This window comes from Fusarium verticillioides, chromosome 2 (assembly GCF_000149555.1).
Source record: "Fusarium verticillioides 7600 chromosome 2, whole genome shotgun sequence".
NCBI classification, from domain to species: domain Eukaryota; kingdom Fungi; phylum Ascomycota; class Sordariomycetes; order Hypocreales; family Nectriaceae; genus Fusarium; species Fusarium verticillioides.
In genome coordinates this window covers 4,125,644-4,151,207 of record NC_031676.1, presented here as the reverse complement: position 1 = coordinate 4,151,207, position 25,564 = coordinate 4,125,644, and the positions used below count along the sequence as shown (strand labels likewise).

At 50.6% G+C, this 25,564-nt stretch overlaps 10 protein-coding genes and 1 non-coding gene across 14 annotated transcripts; 7 read left to right on the top strand and 4 right to left on the bottom strand.

Moving 5' to 3' along the window:
• Positions 1–673: 673 nt before the first annotated feature.
• On the top strand, positions 674–2,584 carry FVEG_03642 (hypothetical protein; the record flags this gene model as incomplete). The annotated part of the gene is made up of 3 exons (XM_018891258.1): positions 674–1,016; positions 1,074–1,468; positions 1,520–2,584. 3 exons carry the CDS (start codon positions 674–676, stop codon positions 2,582–2,584), a joined length of 1,803 nt encoding a protein of 600 aa, XP_018747742.1.
• Positions 2,585–3,378: 794 nt separating this feature from the next.
• FVEG_03643 (hypothetical protein) lies at positions 3,379–5,752 on the top strand. The gene is made up of 2 exons (XM_018891259.1): positions 3,379–3,759; positions 3,825–5,752. Exons 1-2 carry the CDS (start codon positions 3,699–3,701, stop codon positions 5,420–5,422), a joined length of 1,659 nt encoding a protein of 552 aa, XP_018747743.1. The 5' UTR covers positions 3,379–3,698; the 3' UTR covers positions 5,423–5,752.
• A 255-nt stretch (positions 5,753–6,007) lies between these two features.
• On the top strand, positions 6,008–8,781 carry FVEG_03644 (sorting nexin-4). The gene is made up of 2 exons (XM_018891260.1): positions 6,008–6,483; positions 6,534–8,781. Exons 1-2 carry the CDS (start codon positions 6,235–6,237, stop codon positions 7,665–7,667), a joined length of 1,383 nt encoding a protein of 460 aa, XP_018747744.1. The 5' UTR covers positions 6,008–6,234; the 3' UTR covers positions 7,668–8,781.
• On the bottom strand, positions 7,615–11,133 carry FVEG_03645 (hypothetical protein). Of its 4 annotated transcripts, none has more exons than XM_018891262.1 (4): positions 10,895–11,133; positions 9,499–10,757; positions 8,877–9,451; positions 7,615–8,829 (listed from the first exon to the last, which is right to left on the bottom strand). In XM_018891262.1, the coding sequence occupies exons 2-4, from the start codon at positions 10,654–10,656 to the stop codon at positions 8,019–8,021; spliced, it is 2,544 nt and encodes an 847-aa protein (XP_018747746.1). In that variant the 5' UTR covers positions 10,657–10,757; positions 10,895–11,133; the 3' UTR covers positions 7,615–8,018. The 4 variants fall into 4 exon arrangements, with proteins under 4 accessions (XP_018747746.1, XP_018747747.1, XP_018747745.1 ...); XM_018891263.1 differs by having other exon boundaries at positions 10,969–11,133; XM_018891264.1 differs by having other exon boundaries at positions 7,711–8,829; positions 10,885–11,086.
• Positions 11,134–11,277: 144 nt separating this feature from the next.
• Positions 11,278–13,011, bottom strand: FVEG_03646 (hypothetical protein). Its single transcript, XM_018891265.1, has 2 exons — positions 12,649–13,011; positions 11,278–12,597 (listed from the first exon to the last, which is right to left on the bottom strand). The coding sequence occupies exons 1-2, from the start codon at positions 12,742–12,744 to the stop codon at positions 11,746–11,748; spliced, it is 948 nt and encodes a 315-aa protein (XP_018747749.1). The 5' UTR covers positions 12,745–13,011; the 3' UTR covers positions 11,278–11,745.
• Positions 13,012–13,890: 879 nt separating this feature from the next.
• On the top strand, positions 13,891–13,994 carry FVEG_15308. The gene has a single exon. It is a non-coding gene; the product is annotated as a tRNA-Leu (tRNA).
• Positions 13,995–15,674: 1,680 nt separating this feature from the next.
• Positions 15,675–15,930, top strand: FVEG_03647 (hypothetical protein; the record flags this gene model as incomplete). The annotated part of the gene is made up of 2 exons (XM_018891266.1): positions 15,675–15,712; positions 15,768–15,930. 2 exons carry the CDS (start codon positions 15,675–15,677, stop codon positions 15,928–15,930), a joined length of 201 nt encoding a protein of 66 aa, XP_018747750.1.
• A 582-nt stretch (positions 15,931–16,512) lies between these two features.
• FVEG_03648 (hypothetical protein) lies at positions 16,513–18,057 on the top strand (the record flags this gene model as incomplete). Its single annotated transcript, XM_018891267.1, has 1 exon — positions 16,513–18,057. One exon carries the CDS (start codon positions 16,513–16,515, stop codon positions 18,055–18,057), a length of 1,545 nt encoding a protein of 514 aa, XP_018747751.1.
• Positions 18,058–18,418: 361 nt separating this feature from the next.
• FVEG_03649 (hypothetical protein) lies at positions 18,419–20,432 on the top strand (the record flags this gene model as incomplete). The annotated part of the gene is made up of 4 exons (XM_018891268.1): positions 18,419–18,553; positions 18,600–18,709; positions 18,758–19,788; positions 19,843–20,432. The coding sequence occupies 4 exons, from the start codon at positions 18,419–18,421 to the stop codon at positions 20,430–20,432; spliced, it is 1,866 nt and encodes a 621-aa protein (XP_018747752.1).
• Positions 20,433–20,906: 474 nt separating this feature from the next.
• Positions 20,907–22,673, bottom strand: FVEG_03650 (hypothetical protein; the record flags this gene model as incomplete). Its single annotated transcript, XM_018891269.1, has 1 exon — positions 20,907–22,673. One exon carries the CDS (start codon positions 22,671–22,673, stop codon positions 21,342–21,344), a length of 1,332 nt encoding a protein of 443 aa, XP_018747753.1. The 3' UTR covers positions 20,907–21,341.
• Positions 22,674–23,869: 1,196 nt separating this feature from the next.
• FVEG_03651 (hypothetical protein) lies at positions 23,870–25,230 on the bottom strand (the record flags this gene model as incomplete). Its single annotated transcript, XM_018891270.1, has 3 exons — positions 23,870–24,784; positions 24,840–25,036; positions 25,125–25,230. The coding sequence occupies 3 exons, from the start codon at positions 25,228–25,230 to the stop codon at positions 23,870–23,872; spliced, it is 1,218 nt and encodes a 405-aa protein (XP_018747754.1).
• Positions 25,231–25,564: the final 334 nt, after the last annotated feature.

Below are 25,564 nucleotides of genomic sequence, written 5' to 3'. Positions count from 1 at the left end.
TTCAGTCTTGGCAGACGAGTACACCCACTACCAGTGACACCTCCATCGTACAAGCACCCAGACATTCGGTACAAGAACGCATGGTTCTGTCCTTGACCGTCATGGGATTGGCAAGTCTGCTAAAAGGGCCGAAAACTTATATGGGCTCCCCGCATGTTTAAACGGTTTAGAGCCTGCGCCGTCCCCAGATTATCCCCGCGTTGGACCTCTGCATCATGAGCATCACGGCCTTTTTAGTCATGAACCACCAGGTTTTTCATCGGGCTATATTCTTGGCATTACGGGGACCGGACCTCTCATCTGGACTTCTCATTTGACAATCAGTATCGGAATGAACTGCGATTGGGTCGGATTAGTGTCCACAGTTGGGTTTGTAAGTTCCGGGCATGACTTATAGCTCCCGGATGCTCGATGCTTTGTGAAGTGAGGTTAGACTGGGAGAAGCAAGGATTGGAAAGATCGGTCCGAATCAAGTTGATGATGGTGGAGTTTGCGATGGCCAAGATGGTGAGAGTGTAAGTGAATGACCTCGGGTCTGCTAAAACTTCGGGATATGGAGAGATGTCGACGAAGAGTGAGTGTATATAAGATGAAGTGATCGACCGGATATTCGTATGGAGCCAGTCAATTCACAGACTCGGATACATATCTATCTCTCTCCAACACCTTTACAATGTGGTCCAGTCTTCTCCTCCTGGGAGGCGTCTCTTTGAGCATAGCCAACCCAATTGTCCGACAAGATGCCAATCCTCCTTACAGAAACAAGACTCTATGTCTTGACAAGCGTGTTGATGACCTCATGTCTCGCATGTCCCTCGAGGACAAGGCAGGTCAGATGTTCCACGGCCGTACCGTGGTTGTCAACAACACATTTGACGAGACCATTGAGGAGTTTGTTACTGGCAAGCGCATCACTCATTACGTTCTCAGCGGCGGTGTTAATGATGTTCGAGGTGTTGCAAATTGGTATAACAAGCTACAGAGGCTGGCGATGAGCACACCCCTTGGTATCCCTAGTGAGTACTAATGCTTTGATGGTATTGTGACTCCTAAGCATACTGACGGCTTGTTAGTCACAATTAGCAGTGATCCACAGCACGGGTGGACAGACGAGAATGCTGTCTCCGTTGTAGCACAGGGTTTCTCTCGATGGACTGAGCCTCTTGGTCTCGCTGCGCTACGATCCCCTGAGCTGGTCCGTCAGTTCGCTGAGATCGCACGTGAGGAGTACGTCGCTGTTGGTATCCGACAGGCACTGCACCCTCAAGTCGACCTAGCTACTGAGCCACGTTGGGGACGTATCACCGGTACCATGGGAGAAGATGCCAACCTCACTAGTGCCTTGATGGTCGAGTACATCAAGGGTCTTCAGGGCGACAAGATCGGGCCCAACTCGGTCATCGCCACCACTAAGCATTTCCCCGGCGGTGGCCCAATGGAGGATGGAGAGGACTCTCACTTTGAATGGGTAAGTAATAGTCCATCTTATGGTCGAACAATTGCTGATGTTGAGGTCTAGGGCAAGAACCAGACTTACCCTGGCAACAACCGAGACTACCACTTGATCCCCTTCAAGGCCGCCATCGCAGCTGGTACCCGTCAAATGATGCCCTACTACTCTCGTCCCATCAACACCTCATGGGAAGAAGTCGCCTTTGGCTTCAACAAGGGCGTCGTCAACGATCTCCTCAAGAAAGAGCTCGGCTTCGACGGTATTGTCGTTACCGACTGGGGTATCGTGACCACCCGATTCTGGGGTCTTGAAGACCAGACCGAGCTTGAGCGCGCTCGTCGTGTTCTCGAAGCTGGATGCGATATCTTTGGTGGCGAGACCAAGCCTGAGCTTATTATTGAGCTCGTCAACAAGGGCCTCATTCCAGAAGCTCGAATTGATGAATCTGTTCGTAAGCTTATGAAGGAGAAGTTTGAACTGGGCCTTTTCGATAATCCCTTCGTTGATGTCGACAAGGCTGAGCGCATTGCTGGAAACGACTACTTCAGCCGTCTTGGAAACGAGACACAGCGTCGTGCATTCACTCTTCTCACCAACAAGGATGATGTCCTGCCTCTTCCTCTGTCCGCTCTCACCGCCAAGTTCTATATTGAAGGGATTGAGCCTGAGGTCATGGAATCCCGCAATCTCAGCGTCGTCGAGAACCCAGAGGACGCAGACTACGCATTCCTCCGCTTGGCCTCACCCTTCAAGCCCACCACAGCTCCAGGTCTTCCCGCGATGATCAACAACGGCAGTCTCGAGTTCAACACGACAGAAAAGGCTCGCCAGGCCAAGATCTACGCGACGCTCCCAACTGTCGTTGACATCAGACTCAACCGACCTGCTGCGGTACCTGAAGTCGCTGAGCAGGCTGTTGCGCTGTTTGGTAGCTACGGTAGCAGCCACGATGCATTCCTAGATGTTGTCTTTGGAACGGATGGTTGGGGGCCTGAGGGCAGATTGCCATTTGATCTGCCCGTGTCTCAGGAGGCTGCCGATGCGCAGAAAGAGGACGTGCCTTTTGATGTGGAGGCGCTGTTTAAGTTTGGCCATGGATTGAGGTATAAGGATACGTGCGATAGTACATAGGTGGTGGTTATGAGATGAAATGATGGTGAGATGATATGTAATGACATAGCTTTACCTTGATACAGGGGCTGTAATTAAAATGAAGTGTTTGATGATGCATTGACGACCGAGTAGCGACAGTGACAGTGAAGGCTGGATTTAGTGGCTACAGTATAACGAACATTTTCCTAGTAGAATAATAGATCTCTCTAACTAATTGACATTCGTTTGTCAAGAACATGTCAACAACGCATCAGACTTGAGCCATGTTTGGCCGTAAACACAGAGTGAGACTGTCTTGGCTAATGAATGCAGGTTAAATAGCCCGGAAATACTGAAACCAATCAAACGTAAATGGAAACAGTCCAAAGCGTCTGAGCCTATGTTTCATAATCTCCGAACTGACTGGCCAATGCTGACCTGCCAACTCAGACTGCAACTCAAGCAAATGAGGCCCTTTGCACTGCCAATATCTACAGACCACATCACATCACATATACTCGGCTAAACGATTGCGGTAAATTCGAGCATCGACAGCGGAGATAAGAGCGGGCTTTATCCATCCATTGTTGAGACCTGTCACATGCAGGGGAGGGGGAATTCCAAAAAGAACCTCTCCCTCTCTCCATCTCCCAACAAAAGGATACACTCGGCACTACCGGACATCACGTGATGTCCTGTTTCTTCTAGATTCTGTTGACGCAAGCCCCCTGTAAATCGCAAACAGAGCGCAGGGATTGGATGCATCCGCTGTAAGCCCTGCCGGAACAATAGTGAGCCCGGCCCCCGAATGCGGCGAACCCCGGTCGGCGGGAAGACGGAGCTAGCCTGCTCTGCGCTCATCCATTGATCCAATCCCATCACCACGAGCACTGCTATTCCATTATTGTACGGCTTGTTCTGTACATCACCACACCCTTTCGCCATTAGCGGGCTCTTGGAGAATCTCGACTTTGCATCCACTCCCGTCCCTTTTCTTCATTATCTCCGACTTCAAACTTATCTCGCTCTCTTCTTCTGCTGTACCATTTTGGACCCTTGATATCTCGATACGTTGCGCCCAAGATTACGAAATTATACTCTACACCCTATCCGCCACATCTGATCCTCCCTCTACTCCCGACTCCTGCTCGCAATGAGCGCTTCCTCCAATGTCGCTCGCCGGGCTGTTGCCCGGAACCCTTTGATGGGCAATGGTGAGCTCACATCGCCTTTCTGATGAGGTGTCGTTTTACGTCCCCTGCTAACCTCTTACCCAAAGCCCGAGCTCTCTCACGGGGTGTTACTCCTGCCCTCCTCGGTCGCCACGTCAGTCGTAACGTCAAAGTCCCTGCCATTGCTCTGTTGATCCCTCGATCGATGAGTACCGATCATCACCGACACGACCCCAGTTCTTCTGGCCCGCCCCCAGGATTCAATGCCGAGCAGGCTAAGAAGCCGCTTCCCAAGGATTCCACAGGCTCTGTCGTTGCTAAGAAGGAGGACAAGAAGCTTGATCCGAACACCAAGGACGCTGCTGTGTTGAAGCCCGCCGATGCCTCTGCCACAGCCAAGGCTGATACAGAAGTTGTTGCCACCAAGGAGGGTGTGATGGAGAAGGGTGATGCTGCTCAAAAGGCCAAGGAGGAGAAGAAGCTCACTCTGTGGGAGAAGGTCAAGAAGGAGGCTCACCACTACTGGGATGGATCTAAGCTGCTCGCCGCTGAGGTCAAGATCAGCTGGCGATTGGCCCTCAAGATGGCTGCCGGATACGAGCTTACCCGACGTGAGAACAAGCAACTTCAGCGAACAGTCCAGGACCTTGGTCGTTTAGTGCCCTTCTCCGTCTTCATTATCGTTCCCCTGGGTGAGGCACTTCTGCCCCTTGCCCTCAAGCTCTTCCCCAACATGCTCCCCAGCACATTCGAGGGACAAAAGTCAAAGGAGGCCAAGGCCACACTTCTCCGATCCACACGCAAGGAAGTCTCTGAATTCTTAAGACAAACGCTCGGCGAGTCTGGCTTGCCAGTGAGTCAAGCAACAACACAAAAAGAGGAGTTCTCCAACTTCTTCCGCAAAGTCCGCGCCACTGGCGAGACACCCACAGCCGAGGACGTTATCAAGGTCTGCAAGGTCTTCCGCGATGATTTGACCCTCGACAACTTGTCACGACCTCAGCTCGTTTCCATGTGCAAGTACATGAACCTCAACACATTCGGCACCGACATGATGCTCCGATATCAGATTCGTCACCGCATGCGACAGATCAAGCGCGACGACAAGGCCATCAGCTACGAGGGCGTTGACAGTCTGACTGTTGCCGAGCTCCAGGCTGCCTGTGCTGCCCGTGGTATCCGAACACACAGTGTTTCCCCCGCCCGCATGCGAGCGGACCTTCAGACTTGGCTCGATCTCCGACTCAAGGAGGGTGTTCCCTCAACACTCCTCGTCCTGAGCAACGCCTATATGTACGGTCAGGGCTCAGGCGAGGGTTACAACCAGGTTGAGGCTCTCATCGGCGTCATGTCCGCCATTCCCGAGGAGCTGTACCACGAGATCGAGCTCGAGGTGCACAGCGCTGAGGGTGCTGCCACTAACAAGCAGCGACTCGAGGTCATCAAGGAGCAGCAGGATCTCATCGAGGACGAGGCCGAGCAGGACCAGGCTAGCCAAAGCTCTGGCTTCGCCACTCCCCGCGACACAGACGATATCGATGAGAAGGAGGAGAGACTCGCTCAAGCTCAAGCTGAGGGTCTCGGCAAGAAGCAAGTCAGCGAGATGGTCGAGGCCGAGATGGAGCTGGCCAAGGCCGCTGAGTCTGCTGCTTCACTAGAGCGGGAGATCAACGCCAGCTCTGGATCGTCCAAGGAGCAGAAGTAGACGAGAGGAGAGTGAAGTGAAGTGAGCTAGAGGCTCAATGTACCATGACTTGGTGTGTGTGTTTTTCATATGTATGACTGTATGGATTGGTATGGCATCAAGGCGGGATGGGAAATTAAGGCGCTGTGCTGCTGTATCAAAAACTTGGCCCCCGACATTTGAGAGGACCGAAGATTAAGTATTACTTGTTTGGGATAGACCACTCTCGACGGGAAGCAATAGATTCCACTGAATGATTTTATTTGTATATATAATTGATTTGCCTGACACTGCACTGTGAGTTGCCATTTACCTTATTCCCGAGTGATATCTTGATGCCTATGAGACGGGACCCTTGGGCTTGGCTTAGCTGCGTCATCGTCTTTGCTAATGTAGATCTTGATAGAGGGGTACTTATGAAGGCGATGACGAGGGACTACTACGGCCACCAAAGCTTGGCTAAACTACTCTCGAATAACTTAATAGATTGGCGAGTAGACTTAGAAGAGCTTGAGCATGTTTCTATAACCTTGGATATAGACGATGAGGTGATATTCCGCCCTCGCTGCAACCTCAGAAGCCCCTCTCTATCTCACAGTGGTCCCTGCGCCACCCCAGCTCCCCACGTCCTAACCTCTACCACTTAACTTAGCACCACCAAGCTTCAAGTCAAGCCAACCCAATCCAACTCCCGCCAACTCCGCCCACTTTCAATCAACGTCACCTCACTATTTTCCCCTTCCGCTCCAACCGCTTCCCATCGCTACAACATTTCAGTCCTCTACCCCGTCTCGATCTCAGCCCGCACCGCCATCTTACACATTGGCCCCGCAATGACGGCCACGGAACAGCAACAAGACGACTTCTCCAACGTCTCGTGGAGCGAACACGTCCACGACCAGACATCTCGCTCTGTTCCTCCCGCCGAAGAGCCAGGCCATGATATGAATGCGCCCGGTACGGGGCTGGAGATAGATGCCCCCTCGCTGGGGAATGAGGTCCTCGAGTGCACTGTTGGAACGCCCATCAAGGAAAATGACGGGACCAAGGATGCTTTTGTCTCGTATCTCATCACCACAAACGTACGTACCACTTCACCCACTATATCTTTCCCTCGTACTGACCATCGCAGTCGACATTCTCTGCCTTCCAGCGCTCAACTACAACCGTCCGCCGCCGCTTCACAGACTTCGTTTTCCTCTACAAACAACTCACCCGCGACTATCCCGCCGCTGCCGTGCCCCCTCTGCCCGACAAGCAACGCATGGAGTATGTCCGCGGCGACCGCTTCGGCTCTGACTTTACCGCCCGCCGCGCCCACTCCCTCCAGCGCTTCTTGAACAGACTGTCTCTCCATCCTACACTGCGCCGCGCTCCGATCCTGCATACGTTCCTCGAGAGCCCTGACTGGAATGCTACCATGCGCAGTCGTGGTGCGCGAGCGAGCTCTGCGAGTGATCCTGGATCTGCGGGGGTGTTTGATAACTTTGCTGACACCTTCATCAATGCTTTTACGAAGCTGCATCGTCCGGATCGCCGGTTCCTTGAGGTCAAGGAGAAGAGCGATAAGCTGGATGATGACCTTGGACATATTGAGAAGGTTATTGCTAGGGTTGCTAGGCGGGAGACGGATTTGGAGGTGGACTTGCGAGATCTTGCAGAGCAGTTTCAGAAGCTCATCCCACTTGAACCTCATGTCGAACCTGCAGTTCACGGCTTCTCTGCTTCTATCGAAGACACAGCGACTCATCTACGGAAACTCAAGGACGTCACCGATCAAGACTACCTCGGCTCCCTGCGCGACATGCAAGCTTATTCCATCGCCCTTAAGAACCTCCTCAAAGCCCGCGAGCAGAAACAGCTCGACTACGAACAACTCACCGAATATCTCAACAAATCCACCACCGAGCGCGATACCCTCCAGTCCGGCCATCACGGCGGTTCCGGCGCCGGAAGCTTCCTGCGCGCCAAGATCGAAGACGTGCGGGGCGTAGACCACGAGCAAGCACGCCGTGAGCGCACGCGCAAGTTGGAGCTCCGTGTTGAAGAGCTAACCCACGAGGTTGAGAGCGCACGCAAGACGAGCGACATGTTTGACGATGAGGTTGTCAAGGAGGTCGCTGATTTCGAGCGCATCAAGAGGATTGAGATGAAGAGTCAGCTGGGAGGTCTCGCAGATGCGCACATCGAGTTCTATGGCGAGGTTGCTAGTATTTGGGAAAAGTACGTCCAGGAGATGGAGAAGGAGGGTATCACGAGTGCGTAGGAGTCAGCAGAGATTAGAGTTCCATTCGGCGTTTATTAGGATATGGCGTTAGGGTTGTTTAGACGATGATGAGGACCTGACTAAAGTAGCTCGTCTAGAAGAAAGACATTCATGGCATTAGCACAGTCGGTACTCGTGAACAAAGGACAAGAGTGAGCATGACTTTGAAGAATTGGTGTTTGATTCAAGAATCACCTCATGTTTTCAGTCTTGACATTTTGTACCAAACGCCATCCAAGGTCTATTGACAAAGGCACAATATAACCAACATAGACATGACAAAACACGCAAACTCCGCTAATCCATGCAAAAAAGCACCCAAATAGCTTGCTACGATGCCCAAGTCACGCATCAACGCCCGCCCAAAGGTCTTGTCTCACCTTTCTCATCATCACTGCTCTCCTCCTCACTCTCCTCCTCGCTGTCACTGTCTTCTCCCACAGCATAATGCTGCGTATCATCGCCAGCCAATCTATCACGAGACTGCTCGCGGTCATCTCTGTAGTCTTCGAACTGCTCATCATCGCTGCCCTCAGCAAAAGCATCGTACAGTTCTCCACCACGAGTCCTGCGGGCCTTGCCTCCAGCGGCCTTTTCGCCGGCTCGAAGACCCTCAGCCTCTTCTTCGTCGATGAGTTCGAATTCGTAGTTGTTGTGGGAGGTGTTGCGGAGACGGCGGCGGCGGGCGATCCAGAAGTAGATTCCTAGACCGATGCAGAAGGCTGCGATGAGACCGACTGCGCCGTAGATCCAGATCTGTGCTTTCTTGGAGGCGCCGAAGGTGGGGAGCCAGGAAACCCAGGATGATGAAGCTGTAGTCGTTTCCTCGGCAGACTCTTGGGTGCTTGAGGGCTCTTCCTCGTCGGTGCTGGTAGGTCGAGCGGGCTTGTTGGGTCGTTCAGGGTGGTCGGTAGGATGTTCGATGAGAGTAGGCTTGGTAGCAGGAGGAGCTGAGGTTGTAGAAGCAGCAATTGTCGTGGTAGACACAATCTTATCGTGGTCCTTGTCATCATCTGCGTTAGGCATGGGCAGCAGAGTTGCCTTGTCGGCCTCAATAGCTTCACCCCATAGCTTTAGGCGCCAGTCGGTGAAGCTGCCCTTGAATGAGTTCTTCTCAGTGTCGCGGACAACAATGGTCCACTTGCCGACACCACTTTCACCCCTATGTAATGTTAGTATGAGCAGATCAAGTTTAACAGGAATACGTACCAGTGAGCAACACTCATAAAGGTCCAGTCGATATATCCCTCCTCCTTGGCATCGCCTCGTCGGGCGACTGCAAGATGGCTGACCACGTTGTCAGGGCTGATCAAGTCGACGCTCAGGTCACCACGTCGAGTGTGCTCAACGTTCATAGTAACAGTAATATGCTCAACACGAGCGAGGTTGGAGTCCTTGAGCATATCCTCGGTAACTTCAAGCGTTACACTCAAACCATCTCGACCCTCAGGGATCGACTTCTTGACATGAATCCAAGGAGAGAAATACCATGACTGTGGCTTGACCAGTGACCAATCCTTGGCTCGCTCGACCAAAGCCCACGAGTCAATCTTTCCATAACCGAAAACATGGCTGAACTTCTTGCCAATCGTGGTATTCTGTTGATTGGACTCATCTCCTTCAATGGGGATGGCAGTGTCCATGGCAATGTATTGCAAGTCTCTCCATGTGAGCTCAGGGCGAACTTGAAGCGCCAGAGCAAAGATACCAGCAGCAAGAGGCGCGGCAGCAGATGTACCACCGTGAGCCTTGTAACAACTGTTCTTTCCGACATCGGTGGTGTGCTGAATGAGTTAGTCAACATTTTAGGCCAAGGCAATATTGAACTTACAATAGCATCTCCGCTTCCACTGCTGTATGTGACAACCAATTGAGCGGAGCACTCTTCGGCGTAGTAAGGATGTTGTCCAGTTCGGTCAACAGCTCCAATGGTGATGCTGTAGATCGAGTTGGTGTATCCATCGAAGTTGCAGTTGTCACCTTGACCGGCACCATTGCCACTAGCAAAAACGTAGATGGAACCAAGACCACGACGTCCCTTTTGGATCGCCTTGAGCATAGCTCTTCGAATAACCACATCAGGAGCCTCCATGGTTTGGCCATCATCAGACGGGCCCCATGAGCAAGAGTAGATATGGTTGTCGTCGTATTTGTACATCATAGCTTCCGCTTCGTCCGCGTCACTGATGAGCTTGCTAAGAATTCGGAGACCGGCGACCTTGGAGTCATACGCAACACCGATACCGCAGACATCGTTACGAGCAGCTGCGACTTCACCAGCGCAGCGGGTACCGTGTCGATCCTCGTCCAAAACAGGGGCAGGCTCGGGATCGTTGTCGTTGAAGTCCCAAGAGCCAGCGGCGAAGTAGTTGGGCTTGAGATCATCGCTATGCATATCAAGACCGTCGTCGATCACGGCCACAGTAACGTTCTTTCCGGTGATACCATCCAGCCAAAGGCCCGTAACATTGACATCGTGGCCGACTTGGGTGGGGTTCAATAGATGCCACTGCTCCTTGAAAATGGGGTCCTGAATGTCCAGCTCCTTCATAATCGACGCCTGGTATTTGCTCATCAGGTCTCGAGCTTCGACAGGTGATTCGCGGCGTCCAAGTTGGGGGACATAGCCTTTTGGCGGTGGAGGAATCTCTCGTTTGAACAGATGTTGTCGTGCTTGTTGCTTCTTGGACAAAAGAATACCATCAACTGGATCAGAGCCTCCCAGATCTCGCTTCCTTCTCTTCCGCTCTGTTATTTCCCTCTTCACAACATCGTGTTCGGCCTTGCGGGCACGGAAAACATGGTGGTCATCAAGCGCACCAAGCTGGCCCTCGTGGGCAAATCCAAGTCTACTAGCGACTTGGTCGGGCGTCGTTGTCGCATCGAGATGGAGGACATAATAATCGTTTAATGCGTAATCTCGTGCCGATCTGGATCCATGAGCCAGAGCCGTAAAGCCGGCGAGGCTTAACAGCGAAGCAATCTTCATGATGCGAAAGGAAGAAAGAAGCCTTGCAGCGCAAGGGGAGGTGCGAGAGGTCGAGAAGCTGTTTAACACATCCAGAGAAGCGCTATCGAACGGGACGAGAACTAGAGTAAATAGAGATATTAGCTTCGATATTGAGAGAGCGAAGATTGAAGCGCGGCGGCGGCGACGGGAGTTGCCACGATATTCGTGGTGGCTAAGGGGATCAAGAATGCAAAGCAATGCTGCTACGTTTTCGTACCACCAGCGCAAGATTGTCGGCGCAAGTCGCACAGCTTATGCTGGTCGGGAAGAACGGTTCCTTTATTATCGTACCTCGAAAATGCAACGTAATTGATCAAGGTTTTCGGAGAAGCTGGGATGTTAAAAGGTTTAAGGAGGGAACAAAGAGATGGGGTTGGGGTTCGGGATGCTCTCGTGGTGATGCGTGGCCTCGAACGCTACTGTGGAGGTACCAGCCAAAGTTCCTGACAAAAATAGGGGACCTGCACTGGAGCCGCTGGCGGTGCGTGGCCTAGAAGGGGGATCAGCCCGCTAAGGACACACGGCCACCTGCCGGATATGCCCCTAGCTGCGCCACAAGTGGGTATGGGCCAGTTTGCAATGCAACATAAAGTATCACGTTTTTAGTTTTCGCATTTGGTTTGAGACGAGATCTGCACCCAGAGAAATGCTAATAATTTTGAACTCTCTTCAAATACCAGTCTTTCTGTTACTTCATCATCACGGCCTGCCTTTATTCTTCTGCCTATCCTCACTGCCCAGGCATCATCATCTTCTCATCCAAACGCCACAACTCCGCCACTCTTGACAGATCTCAGACACTTAGACACAAGATTAGACCAGATCTGGACCCGTGCGTCGCATCCTCCAACCAAAACCGCACCTCAATAAGCGGCTCAATGGAGGCACGGTCCCTGAAGCATGAGGAATTCACCTCGAGAATGTGGTTGCCAAGCAATAAAATAAACATTTCTTTAAAATTAAGTCTAACACCGAAACTCGCTCTAAGAGATCTCATTCCCTAGTCTATCGCCCCAACGCCATTTCTAAAACCGACCTATTCCGTTTTTTAAATCGTTATATGAACGCTTATAGAGACTCCTCCTTGTGGATCTCAATGCTTGGTGGTGCTCCTGTGAGAGCCTTGCATTGAGCGTACACCACGAATTGAGCGCCGACGAGACCGCATGTCATGACGATACGGGGTCCCAGTCCTGTGAGGAGTAATCGCTTGGGTCCGAATTCTTTTGCGAGTTGGAACATGCGACTCGTCGCGCCCTGGCTCTTATCACCAGCACCCTTGTTAATGGCTGATAGGAGGGTATCGGCAGGGTGAGAGAGAATGGCGGCTGCAGCACCAGCGGTGATACCAGAGGTAAGCTCTACTCCAGTTGACTCAAGCTGCGTGAGCTTCTCCTTTCGCTCGGGGCCCATTGCGCGGTAGATGACCTCGTTGACAGCCTCATGGACAGAGAATTGGCCAACAGCAAAAGGAATCTGCTTGAACAGCAGAGGAACAAAGCCAGAGTAGAAGCCCTTGAAGCCCTCCTCACGTGCCATTCTCGTAAAACCCGAAAGTAAACCATTGGCGTATCCTCTCTGCGAAACGAGTCGAATTCGCGTAGCCTCAAGCGGGCACAGAAGGATATCGGCAAAGAACTCAGCCGACGCACTGGCAGTGAGATAAACGCCCGTTCGGTGATCAACAGCCTTCTCAGGACCTCCAAGCATAGTGATGTACTTCTTCTTGAAGAACTCGTACCCAGCGAACTTGGCACCGCCCTGTACGAGGTAGCCCACAGCAGTTGGACCGAAGCCAGTCAGTAGCGCTGAAGCGCCCTCCTTGGCGACGATGCTGCGACCGGCTGAGAGCATGTTGTATCCCTTCAAGGCATCGTCGACCTGGATCCGTGTCTTGACGACATCAATTGGCGTGACGGCCTGTTATCTTGTTCAGCTTGCGATTGCGAGCATGTGAAGCATGCGACTTACACCGTGAGTAGACGTCGCAGCGAGGGCGCCTGCGCCAAAGAACTTGACATAGTCGCTGATGGTGAAGTTGGGCACTTCGGACTGTTTCGTAGCCATGATGAATGTCGCTCAATTGCTGAATCTGCCTGCTCCAAAGCTGTGCTGCACTGCGTAGAATGCGCGTTTGTTGTGTTTTATGTTTTTCGCTGGAATGATGACGTCGTTGCTCATGTTCCGTAGCTACCGAGGAGCCAAGCTTGATCTTGCAGCCGGTTTTGCCGTCATCGGTCCGCTTTGACACTTTTGGACGTTTTCTAGCTTGCTTTACGAGAATTGCGTCGATAAGGGCAATCATGCAGCTGAGTTTTATTATCTATTCTTTACTAAGTAGGACTTTCCTATTCGCAGTCGGTCATCCCGGGCTTTTACAGCTGGTATCTTTAGCCTGCGTCTTTGCTTGGCTCCCGTGAGACCCTCCATCGGCGGCCCGGATTCGAGGTGGGGTCATCGGCTTCAGGATATAAACGCGACGGCGAGTGACATCACATCACAATCCCGCGGGGTTACCATGGAGTTGCGACGTCGCTCTTCAGCTGCATTCTCCGTTATGGTGACATTTGTTGACTGGCCTTCCTAGCCTGAGTGCTATTCCCGACTGCTCCGGACAGCCAATGGCTACCGTCATTGAAGAATTCCTGAAACCGGATGAGATCGCGAACATTTATTTATAGGTGACACAGAGATAAAACACCATGGTATGACTGGACCATATCTGATCTTGGAGATAACAAGAGCTGAACCAGAAGTTCTGTTGCTATTCTGTCAGCATCTACAGCCAGGAGTGTAGGGTACCTTGGCCGGGACTGAAGCATCATGTTTTCTTCGATGTAATAATCATGTTAAGGGACAGCAGGTAACTTGGGATGCTGTCTTGCTTCGCAATAGTTCTGTCTCCAAAAAACTGCTGTAGGTACATCAATCTTCTGGGTCACGCTCCGATTGATCTTACGAGGGAGGTCCTGTTGTTGCACAAACCCGACTGCAGGTACTGACTTGCGCACCACTGGTCTAGTCATTAAATGCAATGGTGTACAAAAAAGACAAAGCTACAGACAAATTTCCCTGGTCCCAGTGCTAGAAAATACCCTTCATTCGTCGAACTATTTAATACGCCGGCCTGTCTTGCGAGCATCGAGATGTCTTCTCTCTGTACCCTACCTCGCGCGGCCTTGTTATACGACTTTTCCTGCAGATTAACTTCAAGGCAAGATGGCCGAGCGGTCTAAGGCGCTGTGTTCAGGTTCAATTCGAACTAGTAACGATTCGCAGTCTCGAAAGGGGCCTGGGTTCGAATCCCAGTCTTGTCATTTTTGCACTTCCTCACTCTGACAGACCCATTTTTTATTTATTTATTTTATTCGCGCTATGGCGTAGAGGTACCGACTTATCCTTTTGCTCCTTGTCGGCCATGGTTCACCGGGTACGTAAATGAAGTGGCTTCTGTTCTCACGGCGCAGACCGTTGTTGTTCTGTACCCAGGTGCTCAGATAAGTCTAAAAAAGCTTTTTGTTCAAACATGTCTTCTTGTCATGGTTTTCTATAGTCCTCTGGGTGGCAGCCTTCAAGAGGCTAATGTTCTGATTTATATGTATTATACAAGATGTAAGGTTTGCTATAGTGTTGCCTTAGACAAGAGGAGGAATGATGCTGCCTTGTAATCTAATTCTTTCACTGTCGCCTCTGATTTAATCACAGTACTTCTAGGCTCAACGTCTCCTTGATTTCGATGAACGGAAAGAGCTTCCTGTTCACTCTTGGCTGACCGCTGCAGTCTTGTGCGTTCGAGGCAGGTTGTAGTGCATGGAGAAGACGACTCTATCCGGAACTCTTAACATCCGAAAGCAAAGCATCCTCGGTTACTCACGAGATGCCTTGGTGTATAGTACATGAATTAGCATCCAGTATGCTTCAAATGTCACCTCTCTGGCTATTCCAAGGCGGTTATGCTCGGGCCAAGGCTCTTCGAGATGTTGAAGGTAGCATCGATATTGGTTGAGATGTTGAAAACATACGATGTTCAACCTTCGGGAAACAACTTCCACAAATCCAACTCAGTAAAACACGGAGATGAGTGAAACAACTGTTTCGTCATAGACATGTCAAGTCGTCGATGCATCTCAAAACGGCACTCAGGACTTATAAAGACCCAGACTGGCCAGATTCAGCAGGTCGGATAGTCCCACGGCAAGCAAACCGACCAATGATACAACACCCCCTCAAACAGTGTAACAAAAGTCATGCGATTATAGATGCTAGACGCGGGGAAGTTGTAAGATTTAGTGTAGCATCACATAGAGCCTCGTAAGTTTAGGGTACCGTCTGGAAATGCACCACCGGTCTGGGGAAACTCGAGGCGAGAATATCCCGGATCCGGAGATGTAAATGAGAGTGAGGGTGAGTGTTGGGCTTCCATCAGCTGGTTCTAGAGTTTGGGGGTGAGGCAACTGACGTAGACAGGTGCTGTCACAAGACTAAGCCTATCGGTGGGCGCCGTGGCTGAGAATCACACGGTTTTTCGAGGTCTTGGCAGTTTAGCTTTTACACGATAAACACTTCATATTTCAGCTGTGAAACTTGTAAATGAGTCGATATAGCACTCTAGAAACAGTTATGGTGTTTTCAGAATTGTATCACAACGGCATTACAATTGCGCCGAAAGCTACGGAGTATTTCTCCAGAGTTTCGAGTCTGGGGAGGCCCCGATAATGCCCGACATGGGTGGCCCGGCTCTTGTCATTGTCACGGCACACCAAATGGTGATCATCGAACCACCGGCAGTCATAACGTGTGATGCTGTAGAGCCAAGGACGGAAAACCAGAGAATTAACATTTTGTCGATAATTATATAATGGCCATTCATTTCCAGTTCAGTAACTCATCATCAGCCCTCACAATTGAGAACACGACCAACCAAGACACTCTACAATCGACGCTTATATCACATCACTACAACAAAACAACTTCAATCAAGCATAATAACCATCAAAATGCTTCCCGCTGCCACTTCCGCCCACATCGCTCCCAAGTCAGTATCTCCACCTCAACCAATCGCCTATTTTGGTACTAACAGAAGCATCAAGGGTCCTCCCTATCGTCTTGACCGTTGGAGGCGCTACAGTTGCAGGCCGCTCGCTGAGCCGCCAATACAACAGGGAGACAATTCGGGCGCAACCTACACCACGAACTCAACCTCAACCTCGATCGAGATATTTCGAGCTGGTTCTTGAGTCTGTTTTTGCATAAATACTTTTTTACTTTGCTGGACAAAGGGAATGAATGATTCATGATGGGCGGCGCATTTAATTGAGGCATATTTATTATAGCCCTTTGGAGTTTTTTGCTTTACGAATAAATACTTATTCCACATCTTGACCTTGTACCCAAGTGACCATGCCCCTCGAATCTTTGTTAGAGCCTTGTAGATCGCATTCTGATCTGTACGCCGAATGACAACAGTCGTCGGCGAACATTGAAGGTCAGTACAAGTTTGCCGAAGTTGTTAAGCTTATTCCTCCAGATTATTCCCCGAGATAACAACGGCCGCCAACCTCTCCATTTCCATCACTTAGCTCATTACTACTCCGTAAGCTGTGCAATTCCATCTTTTAGTTCAATCCTACCGTTCGAATTCCCAGCATGAGCCCGGTCTTACTCCATCACGCTAAGCCGGTTTACGGAGAGCATTTGAGCTAATGTCGGCTTCATGCTTCCCTACTGAGTAATTGAGCGACGATCACGTGCTGGCCATGAAGCTATAGATACACTTGTAAACCGCGATACTACTCATGCGCTCTTTTTCTCATCGTGCCTTTTCTCGCGGCAAGAATGAGGCTCAACTATGCTACGCTCGCGGCTACGCTCTGGCTGGCTTGTCCGGCCTCAGCGAGCTATGCCTTCTACGTTGGCAAGAACCTCACTCAAGATGGGAGCGTTATTGTTGGAGGCACTGGAGAGGAAGTATCTAGCCATTGGCTTCAGATCTTCCCAGCGCGTGACCATCCTCCTAATTCGACAATTACTGTTGGTGTCACCAAAGATGCTGTGTACCCTGGAGAGCTCATTCAAATTCCGCAAGTGAACCATACGTTTCGATACATGAGTATGGAGTACTCTGACTTTGAGGGCTTTCCTGCGCCATTGACTAATGGCGGTTTGAATGAGAAGGGCGTGACGGTTCGTGATGTCTGGGCCGATAACCGGGATGAATTGCTGGAGATGACCCCGAATCCTCAGCGCGGTGTGCAGTACAGCGACTTTGCCCGCATTGTCATGGAGAGAGCGAGCAGCGCTCGTGAGGGTGTTGAAATCATTGGAGACTTGATGGCGAAGTACGGTGAAGCAACCTATGGTGGCAACTCTCACCTTATTGCTGATAAGGATGAGGGATGGGTTGTTTGGGAGATGGCTGGCGGCAAGAAGCTCTGGGCTGCTCAGCGTCTTGGTCCGAATGATGTCAAGGTCCTTTACCCTGGATACATCGAAGATTTTCCTACCGACTTCAAGAACGACCCAGACTATGCTGGCTCTGATAACATTGTGTCATTCGCTGTTGAGCAGGGCTGGTGGAACAAGACATCCGGCAAACCTTTCAACATCTTTGACGTGTATGGTCCTCAAGATCCTCGATACAAGGCTCGTGACGGAGGCTACAAATTCATGTCGCAGGCTGCTCTGGAGAACGCTACTCTTGCAATGGTTCCTGTGACTGAAGCCAAGATGATGGAGAGAGTACGGGATCCTCGCATTGCGGATGATGAAGCTGGCTACGGTCAAGTCGTCAGTCTTCATGATGGAATCGATCGGGACATGCTACGAATTTGGAACGCCCCCGCCACTTCTGTCGCTGCACCCTTCGTTCCATGGTGGCTGGGCGTCCAGTCCGTTCCCCTAGAGTTCGGCGAACATCGATATTTGACGACCGGCGCTTCAAGCAGCTTCCTCAACCCAGACTATCAACTACAAGAGGCTTCCGAGTTTGCTGGCCGCATCTTCAAGCGTGTATTGTACTATATGTGCTCAGACCCCAACAAATACCATCCCATCGTGACAGAGATGTTTGAGAGTTTCGAGAGCGCATCTCGGGTCCAGGTCGAAGGTTGGGTGGAAAAGACAGCATTGACTATGATCAAGCAGGGAGAGCGAAAGGCGGCTCAGAGTGTACTGACGTATTACTCTCATACTCGCGCAGCTGAGGCTCTTGAAGTTGGACATACGCTGAACAATGCTTTGGACGGGCATATCAAGTTGACAGGAAAGTGGCGTGGACCCAAGGGTGATCAGATCAATGATAGTGGTGAGGGCAACGAGACGGTCAACTGTCTTGTCGGGTTTGACCCAGATAAGCCTAGATATCTCCAAGGCAACAACTAGATGCTCGGAAATAAGTAGTCAGATGGAAACAAGTCTTCCGCCTACAAATGCCTCAGCTCAGCCTATCTCGAGTAAAGCAAATCGCAAATCCAGTGTAACCGGCAAAAGTGGATCTGTTCCGCCTGCACCACGCCGCATCACCGGCCTATCGACCCGCTCCGTATGCATGAAATCGGTGGTTAGTCCCCCCGAGCTCCCCGATATCACCAAAGCTCCCTTCTCGGAAAGCATATCATGCGTGGTCTCGGACCTCGGAAGCGCCGCCCCGGATTATATAAACCCCGCAGAACCTAGCCTAGTCCCAACTTCCCCAGATTCGGAACGCGCCAACCAGACGCCAAACATTACTCTTTCAGCTTAGATGGAGTCGGAATTGACGACGCGGCCTGCCAAGATGTCGAAACGAAGCTGGTCTGAGGCCGAGAATGGCGAGAATCAGTTCCCGCCGCAGATCTCGAGGAAGGTCAAGGCTTGTACGGCGTGTCGAAGACAGAAAGTATGGCGTTCAAGTGGTGTGATGGAGTGTTGCTGATGATGAGTAGATCAAGTGTCTGATTGATGAGAATGGACCGCCTTGTCGACGATGTGCGGAGAAGGGGCTTGGCTGTGTATTGGGGAAGAATCTACAGACAATTCTGGATGAGAAGTCACAGTACAGTAACTCCCCTCTTCAGCACTTCACCTTACTAATAGTCTTCAGATTCACTCAAGACGTGGTTTCAGATCTCGAGCAGATGCACAATTTCCTCAAACAAGTCGCTGGTAGACTGGACCTGATCTTACCACCACTCCGCTCATTCTCCGGATCAGCAGAGGGACCAAAAGATGAATCACCAAGCCTGTCAAACAAGGGCCACCACGTTCCCTCACGCGACAACTCACCAAAGCTCATGCCAGAAGACGATGATGTTCCCTACGCGCCTATTCACTCACTATATACCCTCACAAAACTACGCGCTCTTCGGTCTCCAGACGATATGAATTCGCAGCAGAATCCTGGCATGGAAGATGTGATAACAAAACGTCTCATATCCTTAGCCGACGCAGAACGACTATTTAACTTTTACAGAAAACGTCTGGATCCATATATCTATCTCATTGGATGCCCCTATGAGACGATGCAAGAATGTCGACAGAAGAGCCAATTTCTTCTCGTAGCAGTCCTCACAGTAGCTGCTCTCCACGACTCGACAGCAGATTACATCTACCCCGTAATAAGCTCTGAATTCCGCAGACTCTTCGAGACGTCAATATTCGAAAGACGGCTAAGTCGCGACTATCTCCGCGCCCTATGCATCGGGTGCTACTGGCTCAGCGACTTATCATGGATGCTATCAGGCCACGCGATACGAAGAGCAGCCGAATTCGATCTTCACAACAGCTACGACAGAGCTATTGAAAAAGCTAGCACTGAAGATGCGCAGTGTGCGCGGATCTGGTACATTCTCTGTGTTTGCGACCAGCAGCTCGCAACGCAGTATGGGAGACCGTCGATAGTTCAGGAAGATCCTTCGACACAGGGCGCTACGGATTTCTTGCATTGTGCTGTTTCTCATGAGGAGGATAGACGGTTACTGAGTCAAGTGACTGTTGTGAGCATTTTGAGGAGTATTCGGGAGTTGTTTACTGCGAATAAGGGGAAGCCGATACCGAGGCTGCATTTGAACCATATTTCGCATTTTAGGATACAACTTGATCAATGGTTTGCGTTTTGGACAGATCAAGTGCAAGGTAACTCACTCAGCTCAGTCGTTGTGTTGGAAGATCGGAGCTAACGTGCATCAGAACGCTGGCCTGGCATCGGAGGCTTTCCAAGAAAAGGCATAATCCTCCATTACAACTTCGCCCAGCTGTACCTATACTCCCACGTCTTTCGAGGCCTCTCCAAAGACGAACCTATCCCACACTACTTCCTCGACTGTGCTCTAAACGGCATAAAAGCCGCCACAACAATCATCGACAAATTCGTCAACGACCCCGACGTAGCCCTCGGCATCGTGGGGATGCCATCATACGTCCACTCCATGACAGCATTCGCCTCCATGTTTCTAACAAAAGTGGCAACAAAATACCATGATCTCATCGAACGCGATAAAGTGTACGAACTGATCATGGGATTGGTGCAGCAGTTTCGGTCGCAGCCAGCTGGGAAGTGGCATCTGGCGAATCTCATGACCGGTGGGCTTGAGAGGATGGCGCAAACGCTCAAGCTGGAGATACCAGGGGATATGGGGCCGCCGTTGGGGGTTGAGATGGATCAGAATGTTGATGCGGGGATATCGGGAGTTTCAGGGGTTGATGCTTTCTTCCCTGACCTGCCGGGCGATTTCTTCTTTAACTATGATATGAGCTTCGAGATGTCTGCGCCTTTGTAGAGTCATGAGTTGTATGTATACATCACGTCGTTTGTCAGACTCAGAAGGATTAAAAAGCCAAGCTGCAAATTCTGTAAAAACGAGGATTTTATGCTAAATAACTCGGTATATGGGATATTTACCACTTTAGATAGTGTAAAACTAAGTGAAGGCCTGGACAGAACCGTCTGTCAAGATGCCATTGGCAGGGTATATTCGATTGATGTGAGATGTCTATTCTGAGGGGTGTTCGTTAAGCCCCATGTCATGTCTGCAGTATTATATGGAGGTCACTCATTCCAGGTGGCCATATTCAGATAGGTTCACAAACATTTTAAACCGGCAGGGCACGTCTGTAAAGATTAAGCAAAGGGAAATAATGAAACATATAAATTCATTTCGTTAACGAAAGTAAGTCTAACCATTTTATTGTGTGTTAATGAGTGTGTAATAATTCTTTCAACATCAAAATAATTTCCATTCCATCTCTTCTGGCTGGTAAGCAAAACCCAATTTCTTTAATTAATTATTTATTTCCTTTTTTTAAGGATAGTTTTAGGTGTATTTTACTTTCTTCTTTTCTTTATCCCAGAGTGAGAGAGTTTTTTAATTATTTTTTTCTTCGAAAGGAGAAGGTGGTGTCTCGGCGTCATACAGATGTGACGGGTCATGAACACCAACACTAGCGAATATCATATCGACGGAATTGCTCGTTTAGGCAAACCCGTAACCTCTGAGATTAGCTACTCATGTCGAATCGAATGAATAAAATAATATCCGAGTAAACGGTCTGAACCCCCGGTGCATGCCGGGGAGTTCCTGGGCTGTCATAAACTTGCCTTGGGCGCCTTTATCTCCATCACAATTTGTGATACTTGGAGACATAGGTACGCCTAGGCTGGAGTGATGTTTTTGACAGGTCGAAGATTCTTACGCGAAGATTCTTTCATGAGTATTTCCGGTTGCGCGACGGGGACGCTCCCAGGAGGACTCTTTTTGTTTTTGCAACCATGTATGTTTGGTATTTGTTTGGGACAGTTCGTTTATAACCTTGTCCAAACTTGAAGGCTTTAGGTGGCGTTGCCCACCGGAGAATGTCTTAAAATCTCCAGGGCCAAAAGCCTGACACGAGCTGAGCTCGAGGTATGTGCATTTGGGCATGGGAGGTCCCTGGATCTCAACTTCGGGGACTGTTGGCATTTCAATGCCATCGGTTTTGAAACCCTTGTTGAGTTTTACGCCACCGAAGTAGATGAAGTGCCTTTTCACCTTGTTTGCATTCCCATATTGTTGTCGAATCTTCCAGAGCCGAGGACGGCTCTTGCAGATACATGTCCAGATTATCGGGGTTTTGTTCTCCTCCTGTTCGATGTGGAGGATAGTATGAGGATGGAGGTCACCCTGTACCTTTCTCCTGACAATTGACCCCGGATAGAGGAAAGCTGGCAGCGTGGTTGGGGAAGACGAATGCGGAGAGTCAAGACTCTCAGGTTCAAGGGTGCCATGATCTGATGAGACTTCGAGCTGACACTCATCCCCCTGATTTAAAGTGGAAACAGTAGAGTCGACAGACTCAGCAGAGTCATCTGAGTCGACAGACTCGACAGGCTCGGCAGGCTCTACAGGCTCGACAGACTTGAGAGCGACAAGAGAGGCGACAGAGTCAAGATAGGCGACAGAGGCAGAAGAGCCAACAGGGGCAATATAAGAACCTTTCTCTCGCAGCTCTGGCCACGTCTCAGGAGTTATATCGGCATCGAGGGCGCCCTCCCTTTGGAGGCCATCACTGGGGCACAGCGTAATAGAGCTTGGAGGAGCACCTGCATTCTTTGGCTTGGGAAAGGCACCCCGGTGATCTGGCGTTACAACTTCTGTGGACTGGGAGCCTTTGTCTTCCTGGCCCCCCCTAAGATCTGTTTCTGAACCGGAGGGGGCTTTCCTGCGATTGCTACTATAGCTTCGGTCTCTTTGAAGCCTGTGGAGGCTCTTGTGACTTCCCCGAGACGGGGTTCTTGTCCTACCACGGCAGTGCCGATTGTGGTCATGACGGTATTTGCAGTCAGGAGGAGGCCGTCGACGCGGTGGACCGAAGATCGGCTTTCGGAGAGAGGCAATCTGGATCAGGATATATCCGAGTCTAGTAAATCTTTCGCTCCATGTTTGCTTGTGTGCTCCATAGTCTTTATCAGTTCCCTCGCGCTCAGGATCTATCCTGTGCCGCCGCCGATACTGTGGATTTAGATGACGAGGATTGTCGGACATGTGGACTTGGTTGGTGACGGCGGAAAACGCAAAGGAGTGACGTAATGCTTGGAAAAGTACAACGAGAGTGTTGATAAGTATATTCAGCGACAAAGAGTGTATTGCAGTACGGTTCTCTGCTTCAGCAGAACATAGATTTTGTTAGAAGGATGAAAATGACGAGCCCACTGGATTTCGCAGTAGACGTGGTTCAGAGGCAGACCACATACAACTGCATTTCCAACCCCCATCACATCTGTGTTGGACGTGTACTGTATTGAGTCAATATGGTGGGTAGCGTTTAAGCGCCCAAGGACCCCTACCAGCCCGTTTCTATTAGGCATAATATGCCCTCTTGGCACCCATAAACCCTTCTTGACTGGTCCACGTAGTGGTCTGGTGTGTGGTGTGGCTGGATTCCTGCTTACTGTTACACAAACAGCCTGAAATGGGCAAATCAAGACCCTTGTAACTGCGGCAAAGCCCTGGAGAGAAGAAGTAACTAGAAGGTCCAAGAAGGCCTCTCTGGACTTCGGCGCCATCGTTGCTGATGTTGGCCATCTTGCATTCTAGGAATGTCGGGGTATTTGGGTTGTTGGGGGACAAGCTGAGGAAGTCCACATAGCAGTTTCTGTGACCCTCTAGCACCTGCTGACGAGAACAATAGCCTAGAGAATGAGGTACTGGCCTATGCTGCTAAGCATTCGAAAGAGACTTACATAATCGGCACAGTTGATCAAGTCATGGAGGGGACTTCGGAACCAAAGAAGGGTCAAGAGGTCACCGGTCGAGTTACCTCTCTGCGCGACTATTTACAGGCGACAGTCAATAATTGAGAGCTTTAATCGAATTATTTGAGAGGAGTGATATCTTTCCGCGACTTAAGTATTGTTCTGTACACACACCGTGCAGGGTTGACATGGCATGCGTGGGCTGCACTAACAATCATACAACCCCATCAGTGGTGACAGTTTAAGTTTTCAACTTTTACACCTTCCCAGATAAGGAGAATGTAATTTCTCATAGATATGTATCTTCCGAATTTCAGTTAGTCCTGATCAGTCTAGTTTCTCTGACAAGGAATCTCTCGTCCAGATAGACGGCTTGATAGCTTTGACGATCTCGGCCTCTCGTGACGCTGAGATTGTTTCATTCGAATTCGGGGTGTCGATGTGGTATTCGACGACCCGGGAAGCAATGTACACACTCTCTGGGGCTTAGATCTCACCGGCTGTGAAGTATACTGTGCCCCAGACCATACAGTTCTCGTCATATGCATTGGCGTTGGCTTGGAAGACGCCGGGGAGGCTCTTCGTCAGGTAGGAGGAATTTCCAAACGCAGTCCCGTAGATCGGCTTACAGCTGACAGAGGTCTGTCTGCCAAGAAGCAGAAGGACGGTCATATTGCCGCTCCATTTCGAAGCCTTCGGAAAGGTCGACGTGCCCTTTTTTCTGTCTGTCTTGACTGTAGAGTTCGGTGCCCATAAATCCTGGCTGAAAGCGACTGCCACACCGGGCCGAACGTAGGCAAATAGGCTATCACCGAAAGTGCTGAGGGCGTCAGTTTTCGACCAAGCGTATTCCCAAACGTCATCTGGGGGCTGATCATCAGACCAACCAATATTGTGAATGTAGATACAGGGGAGGGTGGCGTTGGCTAGCGTTGAACTCACTGGAGCAGTGGTAGGCATTAGGTGCCGACATGCGAGTCCTCCAGGCGCTGAGATTGAGCCCCCTTTGGAATATGTTGAGCCGGTGGCACCCCAAGCAATGCTGGCCATGCCACCCGCCCGACGAAGGGCAGTCTTCCTGTCAACACCCTGTATATTATAATAGTACCATTTGGTAGATGATGCAGTTGGGTCCCCGCTCCTGACAGTCGTCGCAGGCGCGTAGTCGAGAGCAAAGTTCCAATCTACGCTACCTGAGAATAGGGGCTCGATGAAGCTCTGGGGTAGGATGAATGCGAAGATGAGGGCGACGAGCCACTCTCTACCTCTCGGAAGCTTGAACCATGGCAAGCCACCGAGAACCTCAGAAAGCTGGCTGGCTAATTTTGAGCCCTCGGTACTCCAGGAGGACGAGTCCACATCGCCAGCCCACAAGCCCCGTCCACATAGCACCGATGTAATCTATGATCTTGGTGCCGGCTGAAAGCAGTGTCGTGATATCTGAGACTCGAAATACATAGCTTCCATTTGCCTGAGTCCTCTTCTGTTCAGAGTATGCTAGAGCGTGATATCCGTTCACACCCAGGGCAACGAGGAGCGTGATGGCAATGCTGAGAGCCAGGTGACCGAACAGCGGGAGCCAGATGGATACGAACAGTTTTCTCTTACTGAACCCGCTCGTTCGAACTGATGGGCGCTGAAGCGGTGTCGTACCTAGAGGTTCCGTAGCCTATACTTGCGGTATTTTGGTTGGCCAGCTTGCTCGGGTGAATTAGAACATTGGGTTAGATTTGAATTGTACTCATGGAGGATGGGGCTTGAGTGTCCTCTCGAACCTCCTCTTTTCGGTAGATTGGGCTTCCATCAATGCAGGTTTCTAAGGAGGGAATGAAGACGTAGGCAAACATGATCAGTGCATATAAGGTCCAGTGGGCACTTATATACATCGCAAGTTATCTGAACTGCCGACATTTCAACCTGAACTACTAAATTTGTGGCTGGCTGAAAGACGGCAGGCCCGAGAGCGACGACAGGGTTCCTGGCTTATCGATTGGTTTGCTGGCTTTCAGACCCCGAGCGCGAAGAGTTACTCACCCAATCGACAGAGGAACCAGGGCTACACATGGTTATCTATGGCTAGCCCCAGGCTCCCCATGGGGCCTAGGAGGCGGCTGTTTCGCAAAAGTCTTCAAGGGCTCACGAGAGTGCTGTCGCGTGGGGTAGATCAGGCTGTGACGAACA

Bases quoted from the DNA above. Each gene is read 5' to 3' on its own strand.
- FVEG_03643 (XM_018891259.1), top strand. From the start codon at position 3,699: ATGAGCGCTTCCTCCAATGTCGCTCGCCGGGCTGTTGCCCGGAACCCT. The intron at 3,760-3,824 runs GTGAGCTCACAT...TCTTACCCAAAG, and splicing joins GAACCCTTTGATGGGCAATG to CCCGAGCTCTCTCACGGGGT.
- FVEG_03644 (XM_018891260.1), top strand. From the start codon at position 6,235: ATGACGGCCACGGAACAGCAACAAGACGACTTCTCCAACGTCTCGTGG. The intron at 6,484-6,533 runs GTACGTACCACT...TGACCATCGCAG, and splicing joins CGTATCTCATCACCACAAAC to TCGACATTCTCTGCCTTCCA.
- FVEG_03645 (XM_018891261.1), bottom strand. From the start codon at position 10,656: ATGAAGATTGCTTCGCTGTTAAGCCTCGCCGGCTTTACGGCTCTGGCT. The intron at 9,452-9,498 runs GTAAGTTCAATA...TAACTCATTCAG, and splicing joins GTGGAAGCGGAGATGCTATT to CACACCACCGATGTCGGAAA. The intron at 8,830-8,876 runs GTACGTATTCCT...AACATTACATAG, and splicing joins TTTATGAGTGTTGCTCACTG to GGGTGAAAGTGGTGTCGGCA.
- FVEG_03646 (XM_018891265.1), bottom strand. From the start codon at position 12,744: ATGGCTACGAAACAGTCCGAAGTGCCCAACTTCACCATCAGCGACTAT. The intron at 12,598-12,648 runs GTAAGTCGCATG...ACAAGATAACAG, and splicing joins CTGCGACGTCTACTCACGGT to GCCGTCACGCCAATTGATGT.